Source organism: Otolemur garnettii, unplaced genomic scaffold (genome assembly GCF_000181295.1).
Source record: "Otolemur garnettii isolate 467f Iridium unplaced genomic scaffold, OtoGar3 scaffold00056, whole genome shotgun sequence".
Classification (NCBI taxonomy): Eukaryota; Metazoa; Chordata; class Mammalia; order Primates; family Galagidae; genus Otolemur; species Otolemur garnettii.
This window is the reverse complement of record NW_003852451.1, coordinates 9,008,786-9,021,845: the sequence shown is the minus strand read 5'-3', so window position 1 is coordinate 9,021,845 and position 13,060 is coordinate 9,008,786. Positions and strand designations below refer to the sequence as shown.

The following is a 13,060-nucleotide window of genomic DNA, read 5'->3' as shown; positions in this document are numbered from 1 at the left end:
TCAAAAAAAAAAAAAAAAAAAACTATGAGTCTATGGTGAGTGGTTAGCTAATGTAAATAAATGGTAGACCTAGAAAATACCAAAGAATCCATGGTGAAATTATTAGAAATAAGTGGTTAGTAAGGTAACTAGATACAAGACATTGTAAACTTATCAGCAAAAACAAATTGAAATTCTAAAATACCTGCTACTTACAATAGCATAAAAAGTATGAAATATTTCAGAATAAATACAAGAAATGTAACAAAAGACCTGCCTAGAAAACTATGATGCATCATTGAAAGAAATGAAAGAGGACCTAAATAAATTTCCCTATACTATGTCTCATGAATTGAAAACAGTAAAAAGGCCATGTATTTGCTGTAGCCTCAGAATCAAGGACAAAAGATTCAGTAGGCTTCTAGCTATGCTGCTTTTAGGGAAAATATAATGTGGATTACATACTGGAGATTCAGAGAAAAATAGAAAAGTCTTGGGGTGGGTTCATAGTATAATCTAAAAATAAATTATTTTCTTAAAGACAAGATGCCATATGTAGAAAAAAGACGGACTGAGAATAGGCAAGGTGCTGCTGAAAAAGAGTGAAGCAGGAGGACTTTACTGGATGATGTCAAAACTCACCATAAAGCCACAGTTTTTGAAGTGTGGTATTGGCATAACACTAGCCAGGGGTCCTCAAACTTTTTAAACAGGGGGCCAGTTCACTGTCCCTCAGACCACTGGAGGGCCGGACTGCAGCTCCCGGACGAGTCGGCTGCTAAGCAGGACAGGTGGCGGCGGCAACAATACTCGGCGGGCCGGATAAATGTCCTCGGCAGGCCGCATGTGGCCCGCGGGCCATAGTTTGAGGACGCCTGCACTAGACAGACAGAGCAGTAGAACAGAATGCCCTATGGAGGCTAAATGAAATGTGGTCACTGCTACAATAATCCACAGTTGACTTTGTTAGGGTTAAATATCAGTAGTGTGGTTGGGTTTTTAAAATAGTACCTGTCTGTTAAAGATACATAGTGAAGTACTTATAGGTGAAATGATATTATATCTGAGATTTCAGTGAAGCCAAAAAATAAAAAAAATCCCCAAACCAGAAAACAAAGGCAGAATGGAGGAGAGCAGCTCTAAAGCGAGATTGGCAGCTCCCCGGGAGGGGAGCAGCAGTGGGCAAGTTCACAGGCGTGGAGAACGGGCCACAGGTCTCTTGTGGAGTCACAGCAGAACGTCTGGAAAACTTCTGCTCTTTGAACATTGACTGAAAGGAATGTGCTGAAACTGTAGCCAAAGCATTATGCTTCCAGAAAAATCTCAAAGAGAAGTATTACAAGCAACTATAGTATCTGTTAGATGGGGCTCTAAAGGTGAGGCTGGAGAGATTTGACCAGTTAGCGTGAAAGTTGGAGACAAAGCTCTCTCAGAACCTGGAAGCACCAAAGGATGGCTTGGGACAGCAATGACCATTTCTTTTTTTTTTTTTTTTTTGTTGTTGTTGTTGTTTTTTGAGACAGAGCCTCAAGCTATCCCGCTGGGTAGAGTGCCATGGCATCACGCTCACAGCAACCTCCAACTCCTGGCCTCAAGCGAGTCTCCTGCCTCCGCCTCCCAAGTAGCTGGGACCACAGGCGCCCACCACAACGCTAGGCTATTTTTTGGTTGCGGCCGTCATTGTTGTTTGGCGGGTCCGGCTGGGGATTCGAACTCGCCACCTTAGGTGTACATGGCTGGCGCCTTAGCCGCTTGAGCTATAGGTGCCGAGCCACAATGACCATTTCTTACTTGGAGGCTGTGACTGACATTCTTGGAAAGTATGTGGAACTATGGAAATGGGTGGCAGGAAGCTGCCGTGACTCCGAAGCTCTGGAAGCTTTCATTGTGAAGACTGGCAGTGCAAAGCTGAGTCTGGAGGGCTCACTGTACTTTCCTCCGCTTCCGTATATGTTTGAAAGTTTTCATTATATAAAGTTCCAAGATCCAAATACGAAAGGCAATTCAGTAAAGCTGCTAGAAGGTAACATAGAATAGCTTCGTATCCCTGGAGTAAGGAAGGATTTCTGAAATAAGACACACACAAAAAGACTAACAGTACAGAAAGAGATGGACAAATTTAGATTGCATCGAAACTAAGAACTTCCTTTTTCAGAAAAGCCATGTAATTTGATGGGGGTGGCTACTAGTGTAATAGAATGGATGAACAAATGGGGGGACATTCGTACAGCAGAATACTACATGGCAGTGAGGGGAATGAACTTTGGCTACAGCAAAGTTTGGACAGCAGTGTGAGTATGATTCCTAACCAAGGTCGAGGAAAGAAGCTAAACTCAGAAGAATGTGTGTTATAGGGTTCTTTGCTAGTTGAAAAAACTAACCAAACAGTGAGTGAGAATCCCTGCTTAGGTGGTAAGCTCTAAGCAAAGCATGTCTGTTCTTTTGTGCTGCTGTAACAAAATACGTGCGACCAGGTAATTTATAAAGAATAGGATTGCTATGGAGGCTAGAAGTCCAAGATCAAGGCAGTGGCATTACACTGGCCGTTAAGTTTTAACACATGAATTTCAGAGGGGACTCATTGAGACCATAGCAGAAAACAAGGCAGTGAAAACCATGACAGAATAATGGTTACCTTTGCGGGGAAGGGAAGGGGTGGCAGTGCCTGGGAAAGGACGTGAGGGGCTGTGAAAGCTGGCTCTCGTGCCCTCTTTTTGAGAATCATTGCACTATTTGTATTTGCTTGGGCCTTTTTCCATGTATGGGTGTGTCTGTGTGTATATCTTAAAGTAACATATTTTTTAAAATAGCCCCTAATATTGGCTCCTAGCTTGTATTTTTAAAAAGCATTTATCTTTTTTACAAAACAGTTAACCTAAACATTTGAGGTACAGGGTGTTTTGTATTCGATGTGTTTGTCTTGGTAGCTGTTCAGAAAGAAATGTGACCGAGTCATTTCACTCTCAAGAGACTGGGTCCCCTAAGGGACCATTGTGTGAGGTGACACTTTTCATGAGCTGAGAACACATGTGAGATATGCAGGATTTGGCCCAGGACACAGAGGGGGATGGGGTGGGGGCTGCCTCCTGAACACTAGAAAGAAAAACACTGTCTGGGAGCTGATTCATCATCGTCAGTGAGTTTGGGAAGGCCAGTTTGACCCCAGGTTTGCGTTGTAATGTTCTCATTTACAGGAATGGAAAACTGGGAAGAGGAAGGCTGAGAAAGATGAGCTGGCAGGAGTTATGATATTCTCCACCATGGAGCCAGAGGCACCTGACTTGGACTTAACAGAAATGTGAGAGACGCTGCCACACTTCCCTTTTTCTCAGTCTGTGTCTCCTTCTGTGACTTACAAGTCTTGGCCGGTATAGCCGGCAGCTGCAGTTCACACTGTCAGAGTTAACAAAGTGGGTGGGGGTTGCAGTCAGATGACCAGAGAAACACCATTTATAATGGAAATACTGTCTTCCTAACCAAACATCAGATGAAAATCTGCTTCCTTGAAGAAAGTGACTTCATAGTTGACAGTGAAATACGATGAAACCAAATGGCACCAGGCCACTAACACCCACGTAATACTCAGCAAAGCAAAAATCTTGAACATGGCCTTGAAGGAGCAAACTCCAATCCACTTTTTCCTGAGCATTTTCTAAATCTGTTTTTAATCATTTAATTTTTTTAATGAAAGTTCAGTTGAAACTTTGGAGTATTTCCTTTTCTGTGTAGGGTGTCCATAAAGTCTATGTACGATTTAAAATAGCCAATTTTATGGACACCCTGAAGAAGAACTAATAAGAAATCTTCCTCCCTCCCCCACTCCCTTCCTTCCTTTCTTGGACAAAGTCTCTGTCGCCCAGGCTAGAATGCAGTGGTATCAGCCTAGCTCACAGCAAACTCAAACTTGATATCCTCCTGCCTCAGTAACTGGGATTACAGGCATCTGCCACAATGCCTGGCTAATTTTTCTAATTTTAGTAGAGATAGAGTCTTACTCTGGCTCAGACCGGTCTCAAACTCCTGAGCTCAAGTGATTTTCTGCCTCTGTCTCCCAGAGTGCTGGGTTTACAGGTGTGAGCTGCCATGCCGGGCCAAGAAATCTTTCTTTTTTTTATTTTATTTATTTTGGTGTCACAGCTCACAGCAACCTCCAACTCCTGGGCTTAGGAGCTTCTCTTGCCTCAGCCTCCCAAGTAGCTGGACCACAGGTGCCCACCACAACACCTGGTTATTTTTTGTTGCAGTTTAGCTGGGGCCGGGTTTGAACCCTCCACCTTTGGTATATGCGGCCAGTGCCCTACTCACTGAGCCACAGGCTCTGCCCCCAAATCTTTCTTTTTAAGAAGTTTTTTTCTGGCTCGGCGCCTATAGCTCAACCGGCTAAGGCGCCAGCCACGTACACCTAAGGTGGCGGGTTCGAATCCCCAGCCCGGACCTGCCAAACAACAATGACGGCCGCAACCAAAAAATAGCCGGGCGTTGTGGCGGGCGCCTGTGGTCCCAGCTACTTGGGAGGCGGAGGCAGGAGACTCGCTTGAGCCCAGGAGTTGGAGGTTGCTGTGAGCATGATGCCATGGCACTCTACCCAGGGGGACAGCTTGAGGCTCTGTCAAAAAAAAAAAAAAAAAAAGAAGTTTTTTTCTTATCATAAGAAAACACTGCTTCTGTTACAAAAAATATAGCCAAAGAAACATACACACAATCTTTCAACTACCCAGAGAGAGAATCATTGTTAATGATGGTTGATGTTTATGTTGTACCCTCCTCTGGATACATGTAGTTATAGGAAAAATTGTTTAAACACAAATGACCTCACAGTATATACATTGTTTTATGATCTGCTTTTCCGTTTAAAAGTGTATCATGATGGTCTTTTCAGGGTGGTAAATATACTTTCTACGTCTTTAAAGACTGGACCTCCTCAGTATCACTCAGGTGACTTTTCTAGGTTATTGTCTGTTTCATTGAAATGCTGGAATCAGTGAACAGCTACTGTACAACTCATTGTTTCTAGTGATTGAAATTTCACTAAATAGGATATCTAAGAAATGATTTTATTTACTTTCTAATAATTTTAGTTAAAATTCACAAGGAACAGAGGGGGGAAGGAAGCAGAGTTAAGTACAGCAGGCCCCTGTGGGTACATTGCTCTGAGTCCCCTGACCACTTCCTGCCTTTCCTCCTCCTCGTGTGGCTGATGGCTGCCTGGGCCCAGAGAGCAGAAGTGCGACGCAGTTGGGAAGTTCACCAAGGCCATGGACGACGGCGTGAAGGAGCTGCTGACCGTGGGGCAGGAGCACTGGAAGAGGTGCACAGGACGTAGGTGTCACTCCTCTCAGCCGGGGTGGGCTTTGAGCAGGCGGAAGCTGCTGCCTGAACAGTGACTTGTGACAGGTCATTCCCGCAACTGCTTCAGTGAGCTTCTCCCGCCAGGTCAGCCCTAGAAAACTGACTGACAAAGCCGGAAATCTGACGAGAGACACCATGTTTGCATTACAATCTATGGAAAATTAATCTATTTCCACGTTTAAAGAGTGCTTGGTGTTTAGTTTGACCTCATGATTTTACTTTTTAATCTTTATCCATTTGGTAAGATTGTATATTTGACTAAAGCCATAATTTTTAGGAAAAGCCAGTGTAGTTATGTAGTAGTAAATTGTCATGTGAGTCAGACTGGGAGCATTGCTGAGGGGAAAGTGGTGCTATCACTCACGGCTTTCTGACACTCTTCTGTGTCCCTGAGAACATCTTGCCTCCCTCCCTTTCATCCGTTTGGACACTGTCATTCTGCGGAAGCGTTCCTGCCTGTATTCCCTAGAACTATGCAGCTCTGCTGTCAAATACCCCGAGGTAGAAAAACATAGTTCAGCTGTGGAGAAAATGCCAAAATGCTGCGGGACAGTCCCATAGGGCCCCAGTGCCCAAAGCCCAGAGTGACGTATCAGTCACCAACAAGGCTGGGGTGGCCACTCAGTTGCGTTCACACAGATGCTGGACTTCAGGGTGTCGGAATTTTTCTCCCTATCTGTCTTGCCCTTGTTGGTGGCACTAGTGGTACCCTCCCCTCCTGATGTCTGGATGAAGAGGTACTGCTGGTCTATCACAAAGAATTTTCTGGCCTTCAACTTACAACTTGCTCCAAAAATATTGGTTGTATTCTGTTGTGTTTTTTTTTAATTAAAATATGACTTCTACTTTGAATTATAAAAGAAATAGAGACCTGCTATTATATTAGTCCTCTGATATTCAGTACAGGAAAGATGTAAAAGGTTCTTTTTTGTTTCTTTGTTTGTTTTGCGGTTTTTGGCCAGGCTGGGTTTGAACCCGCCACCTCCAGCATATGGGGCCGGCGCCCTACTCCTTTAAGCCACAGGTGCCACCCCAATGTAAAGGTTTTTTTAAGGTGGTATTTTTTTTTTTTTTTTTTTTTTTTGAGACAGAGCCTCAAGCTGTCCCCCTGGGTAGAGTGCCGTGGCATTACAGCTCACAGCAACCTCCAACTCCTGGGCTCAAGCGAGTCTCCTGCCTCCGCCTCCCAAGTAGCTGGGACCACAGGCGCCCGCCACAACGCCCGGCTATTTTTTGGTTGCAGCCGTCATTGTTGTTTGGCGGGTCCGGGCTGGGGATTCGAACCCGCCACCTTAGGTGTACGTGGCTGGCCCCTTAGCCGGTTGAGCTATAGGTGCCGAGCCTAAGGTGGTATTTTTCCTTGGCACCTATGGCTCAAGGAGTAGGGTGCCAGCCCCATATGCCAGAAGTGGTGGGTTCAAACCCAGCCCTGGCCAAAAAACAAAAAAAGAATCAGAATTTGAAATGAACAGGAAACTAAATGTAGGATGACTTGTGGATGAATTAATAAAATGGCACAGCAAAGGCAATAGCAATATCAAGATCTGTTATATCCAGACCAAAGCCTTACATCAGGAATAAGCAAACTATGGTCTGCAGGCCAGATCTGCCACCTATTTTTGTTCATAAAGTTTTATTAGAACACAGCCACACCCGTTTGTTTATATATGGTCTGTGGCTACTTTTGTATTACAGTGGCAGAGTTGCATAGTTTCAACAGAAACATTTGGCCCCACAAAGCCTAAAATATCATATTTAATGTCTGGCACTTTGCAAAGGGAAGCTTGCCCAGCTGTGCTTTATCTGTCCCATTGGCCAGTTACAGCCTCTGTCAGTAGCACTACCAATAGCTGACTACATTCACATAGTAATTCTTATCCTCAGAACATGCTTGGGGATAGATTCCAGGAGTGATAAGTTTTTTCTTCTCTGGCAAGGCAATAGGATTCTATGCTTTAAATTAAGAACTAAGCTTTTTTTAAAAAAAAATGTATACAAATGCAGCTTCTAGGAAACATATTGCACATGGAGCCTTTGGTCACAGAGAATGACTCATGAACAAAACAGAGTGGCACTGTTCTCTAAAGCTTGAACAAAGGGGTTCAATGTCAGAAGTCATTATGGTTGTAAACTCTTACAAGGCCATCACAACAAATCATTTTTCTAAACAAATCTATTTGTTCTTTGAAAGCTGTTTTTCAGAACATGCACATCTCATCAGTCTCTCTAAGGATGTCACAAAATCTGGGGCTGTGATTTCTTTCAAGAGAATTAAATCCCTTATGTCTAACATCTGGTCAACTCCATGTCCTATGTAATCAATCCATAGGGCCAAATTTATAAAATAGGCATAATGACGTAAGGCTGATGGAGGGAGAGATTGAGGCCCTTTGTTTAGAATTTAATTCAGGCATATGTTCTTTCTTCTCTTCTCTCCCAAAATAGTGTTTAAAAATTCCTAGTCAGTAAAGTGAAAACTCTAGCACACACTCTGTGTGGGAAAGCACATGCCAGGTGTTTTTTCCCAGGGAGAGAGCCAAAAACTCAGGTTCAAAAGGGTAAATAATTTGTTAAAATTAACTGAGCTATTACAGTTTGAATTTCTGTTTCCTGATAATAGAAGCTGATAGATCTTACTTTAAAGTTCTCCAGCCTAGATATTTTTCCTTTTCTTCTTTAATGCTGTAACACTTAGTCTTTAACACATCACCTAATACGTGAGTTATGAACTATTTTTCAAGTTTTCACATTACTCTTTATATTACCAATTTTTAAGTTTTTATATTTTTTATTGATAACATGTTTTCAGATCATTTTGTTTTCAAAGTTTATATTCTATTTTTATAATAAAACACTGTAGCCCCCCCAAAATTTTTTTCTAGTGTGGCAGTTAATGTGTTAATTGCAAATAATGGTTTCTTTTGAAAGTCACAGATATGTTTAAGGGGACTGTACAAAAGCAAAGAAAGTAGCCTGAGATGCAGAGACTCTTCTCTGGAAGTTCTCCAAAATGATCCTAGAATTTTAGTACCTTAAAAAGGAGTCATAGTGAATCATCTCATTCATACAGCTGGGAAAACTCAGACCCTTCCTTCCTCCCTGGTCCTTCGGAGTCCGACTTGTATTTTCCTCCACATCTGTTACTGTCAGTTTTTGTTTGGGAGGTTATTGGTTTGCAAATGATGTTTGTAAATGTATAATAGACTGGGAAAGGTAAGGTATTTGGAATCACCCAATCTACGACTTATTAACCTTGTGACCTTGGCCAAGTCAGTTATCTGAGCTTACTTCCCTAACCCTCAACAAGGAGATGAGGTCTCTGCAGCTGGTAGAGGGGGTGTCATGATGACCGAGCATGGTGTGTGTGTGAAATACTTCATAGACATCGCTGAGGTGTCACTCAGTGAATGGGAATGTCAGGTAGTAGTTAGTAGTGTCAGCCATTAGTTGAACAATCAGTTAAAATTAATTGAAAAAATTATTAATTGAAAAAACAATCACGTTTGGGCGGTGCCTATGGCTCAAGGAGTAGGGCACCAACCCCATATACCGGAGGTGGTGGGTTCAAACCCGGCCCCGGCCAAAAACTGCAAAAAAAAAAAAAAAACAAGTTTGCTGTTTTAAATCACTTCAAATGTCTTTTATTATAATCAGATTTAGAAAATAGTTGAATTCCATTTCATTTTGCTTTTTCTCTTTCAGCACTGCCCAAGGAATATCAGAAGATAGGAAAGGCCTTGCAGAGTTTAGCAACCGTGTTTAGTTCTAGTGGCTATCAAGGTATGTCTTTATTTATGTATCCATTGGACCTTATTTTTATTTTTTGAGACAGTCTCACTTGTCACCCTCAGTAGAGTGCTGTGGCATCACAGCTCACAGCAACCTCAAACACTTGGGCTCAAACGATTCTCTCATCTCAACCTTCCACGTGGCTGGGACTACACGTGCCCACCATTAATGTCCAGCTATTTTTTTTTTTTTAAGAGACAGGGTCTCACTCTTGCTCAGGCTGGTCTTGTACCTGTGAGATCAGGCAGTCCACCCACCTTGGCCTCCCAGAGTGTTAGGATTACAGTTGTGAGCTACTGTGCCCGGCCTCATTGGGCCTTTAAAGGCTCTTATACAGACTTGTTCTCTTTGGGGCCTCGAACACAGAAACCATTGTGAAACACTCTCATCCTTGATGTGTAAATCATCTAGGCTGCCACGCTCAAGATTTTTGCACTGTCATGTTACAACTTTTGAGAAAAGTGGAAAATTGTATAATTTGTATTTTCTTGGTAGCTTGTTTGCCTTCTCTGCTCTCAGATAAAATTATTTTAATGTAACAGGTAGCTGTGGTGTGTAATACTCTACTTTTCATATCATTTCTCTGCCAAACTATCAAGTCTTCCTATTATAAAGACCAGATTTCATCAAGGTCATTTGAAGGAAACATTTAATTTATCTGCACATCAGCAGTCCCCAACCTTTTTGGTAGCAAGGACCAGTCTCATGGAAGACAATTCTGCCATAGGCTACAGGGGAGGGAGGAATGTTTTCGGGACCATTCAAGCACATCATGTTTACCTCAGACCATCAGGCATTCGATTCTCATCAGGAGCATGCAACCTGGCTCCCTCGTGGATGCAGTCTGTAGTAGGGTTTGCCCCCTTTTGAGGCTCTAAGGCCTCTGCTGAAGATGACAGCAGGTGGAGCTCAGGCAGTGAGGAGAGTGATGCAGGTGGCAGCAGGGACGAGGCCACACAGTAGTGATGGCATCCTGGATAGAGGGTGAGCAGCAAGAGCAGGACCCAAGACTCCGCACCCTGCTGTGGAAGACTCTTCCACGGCCATCCCCACTGGGGGCCACCTGTTGATTCCTCAGTATTTTCTCTGACTATCAGTCCACACTTTATTATATACTCACATTACAAATAACACTTTTTCCAGTAGGAAAAGTACTCAATTTTGGCCCAGCGCCCATAGTTCATAGGCTGGTGGGTTTGAACCTAGCCCCGGCCTGCTAAACAACGATGACAACTACAACAATAAAAAATAGCTAGGCATTGTGGCAGGTGCTTGTAGTCCCAGCTATTTGGGAGGCTGAGGCAAGAGAATCACTTAAGCCCAAGAGTTTGTCGCCCACTCTACCAAGGGCAACATAGTGAGACTGTCTCAAAGGAAAAAAAAAAGTACTGAATATTGTTTTATGTTGAATATCATTCAACTTTTTTTTTTTTTTGGCCGGGGGTGGGTTGGAACCCCTACCTCAGCATATGGGGCCAGCGCCCTACCCTTCTGAGCCACAGGTGCTTCCCCATCCAACTTTTTTCTTTTTTCTCATTCAACTTACTAAAGATAAAACTTTTTAACTATTTATTTCTGAGGTGGAATCTCACTCTATAGCCCAAGCTAGAGTGCTGTGATGTCATAGCTGACAGCAACCTCAAACTCCTAGGCTCAAGAAATCCTCCTGCCTCACCCTCCCAAATAGCTGGGATTATAGGTGCCCACCACCATGCCCAGCTATCTTTTCTATTTTTAGTAGAGATGGGGTCTCATTCTTGCTCAGCCTGGTCTCCAACTCCTGAGTTCAAAGGATCCTTCTACCTAGGCCTCCCAGAGTGCTGGGATTACAGGCATGAGCCCCAGCTTTTGGTCTAAAGATACTTTGGGTCTAAAGATACTGTTTTAAAGAGCAGTTCAAGTTTCTATCAGCTAACATCTCCCATTTCAAAGGGCAGTGAAAGTCAGTACGGTTGGGTGCTGCCTTATCACATCCACTTGGTTAGAGATGTTGGATGCTGCACTGTGTCAACTTGTAGTGATGTAAAATGAGTTCACTTTCTAAGGGTATCTCTGATCATATATATAAAAAATATAACTTTCAATGCTCCTTTAACAGCACGTGAACTAACATTAGAATAACATTGACTATTAGCATGGCCCCCACAGAAATCCATGAAACATTTCTGTATTCTTAGGGATTATATGATCAATAAAGATTTTTCAGTGGTTATCTGTTGGGGGGGAGAGTAGACTTCTGATTTCATAGATTTGATTTTGGAACCATGTGAATGTTTTACATAATTGCTAGAAAACAGGGTGGCGCCTGTGGCTCAGTGAGTAGGGCGTCGGCCCCCTATACCAAGGGTGGTGGGTTCAAACCCAGCCCCAGCCAAACTGCAACAGAAAAATAGCCAGGCATTGTGGCAGGCACCTATAGTCCCAGCTACTCGGGAGACTGAGGCTAGAGAATCACCTAAGCCCAGGAGTTGGAGGTTACTATGAGCTGTGACGCCACAGCATTCTACCAAGGGTTAATAAGTGAAACTCTGTCTCAAAAAATAATAATAATAATAATAATTGCTAGAAAATAAATTTAAAACAAAATGGGGGGGAAAATCCCTAATATCAAAAGCAGAATAAAACAAATGACTTGATACATTGAGTTGAAGGCATAACCACACATTTATTTCTTAGAATTATTTCAAAGCACCTTGAAATAGTGGTTTAACTGTGTATCTCTAGTATCAGATGCCTTAACATCAGAAAGGCTACAAAATAATGTTAGTAGTTTTTACTGATCATACAGTTGGAAATATAATATTGATATTGTTATTTTTCTATAACTTCAAGAACTATTTTACATATTATAGGGTAAACCCATACTAAAATTAACAGGCTCGGCGCCTGTTGCTCAAGTGGCAGGCACCAGCCACATACACGAGAGCTGGTGGGTTCGAATCCAGCCTGGTCTGCCAAACAGCAATGATAATTACAACCTAAAAATAGCCAGGCATTGTGGTGGGTACCTGTAGTCCCAGCTACTTAGGAGGCTGAAGCAGGAGAATCGCTTAAGCCCAGGAGTTAGAGGTTGCTGTGAGCCGTGATGCCACAGCCCTCTACCCAGGGCAATAGCTTGAGGCTCTGTCTCATAAATAAATAAATAAAGTAAAATTAACAGTTAAGATTTAAAAAAATAAAACATTTTAAAATAAAATTTTTAAACTTCTGAAGTCCTAAATTTGAGTTGGAAATATCATTATAAACTCACTATGTATTTTTCCTGCCTTGATCTGCTCTTTGAAAAGATGTAGAAGCACTTAATCCAGTAGCAAGAAGCACTCCCAGCACCACTCGCAAGGAGGTATCTGAGCGCCATGTCCCACCAAAGTGAACCAGGGCTCCTATCAGAAAAACTCAGGTGCCAATTTAAAGAGCTTTCCACTGGCCAAGGACAAGTAAATTTGAGCATTAGTGAAAATAGTAATTGATATGGAATGAAGAATATTAAATATATTTAAATCCATCATTACAAGATACTTCTAAAAACTCATTTACTTTTGGAGGATAGTAGGAGATCAGCTCATTATTTTAAAAAGTATACAGAGAAAGAAGCATTTAACCTCCTTTTCTTATTTCAGCTGTACCTCAAAGTAACCAGAAAGTCGATGAAGTTTCTCTTTATAGAAGTATAGCTCATAAAGGTGGAATGATAGACTAAAAACCCATACTAAAATAAAAGACCTAGATAATGATCATTCATGTCTTTTGACATTATAAAAAATACAAATAACTAGAAATTGTGTTTTCTGAACCTGACAAGGCCTCTGGATCTAGTAACTAGTGTAAAGAAAATACAAGGACAGGCTCAGCGCCTATAGCTCAACCGGCTAAGGCGCCAGCCACGTACACCTAAGGTGGCGGGTTCGAATCCCCAGCCCGGACCCGCCAAACAACAATGACG

The 13,060-nt window shown here is 42.5% G+C and overlaps 1 protein-coding gene across 1 annotated transcript in view; it reads left to right on the top strand.

Annotated features, from left to right (window-relative positions):
- Positions 1-13,060, top strand: part of SNX9 (sorting nexin 9) — a 114,840-nt gene that overhangs the window by 91,970 nt on the left and 9,810 nt on the right. The window contains exons 11-13 of the mRNA XM_012806739.2: positions 3,174-3,277; positions 5,195-5,298; positions 9,031-9,108. Coding sequence (XP_012662193.1) covers positions 3,174-3,277; positions 5,195-5,298; positions 9,031-9,108 — 286 coding nt within the window. The remainder of the gene's footprint in view (positions 1-3,173; positions 3,278-5,194; positions 5,299-9,030; positions 9,109-13,060) is intronic.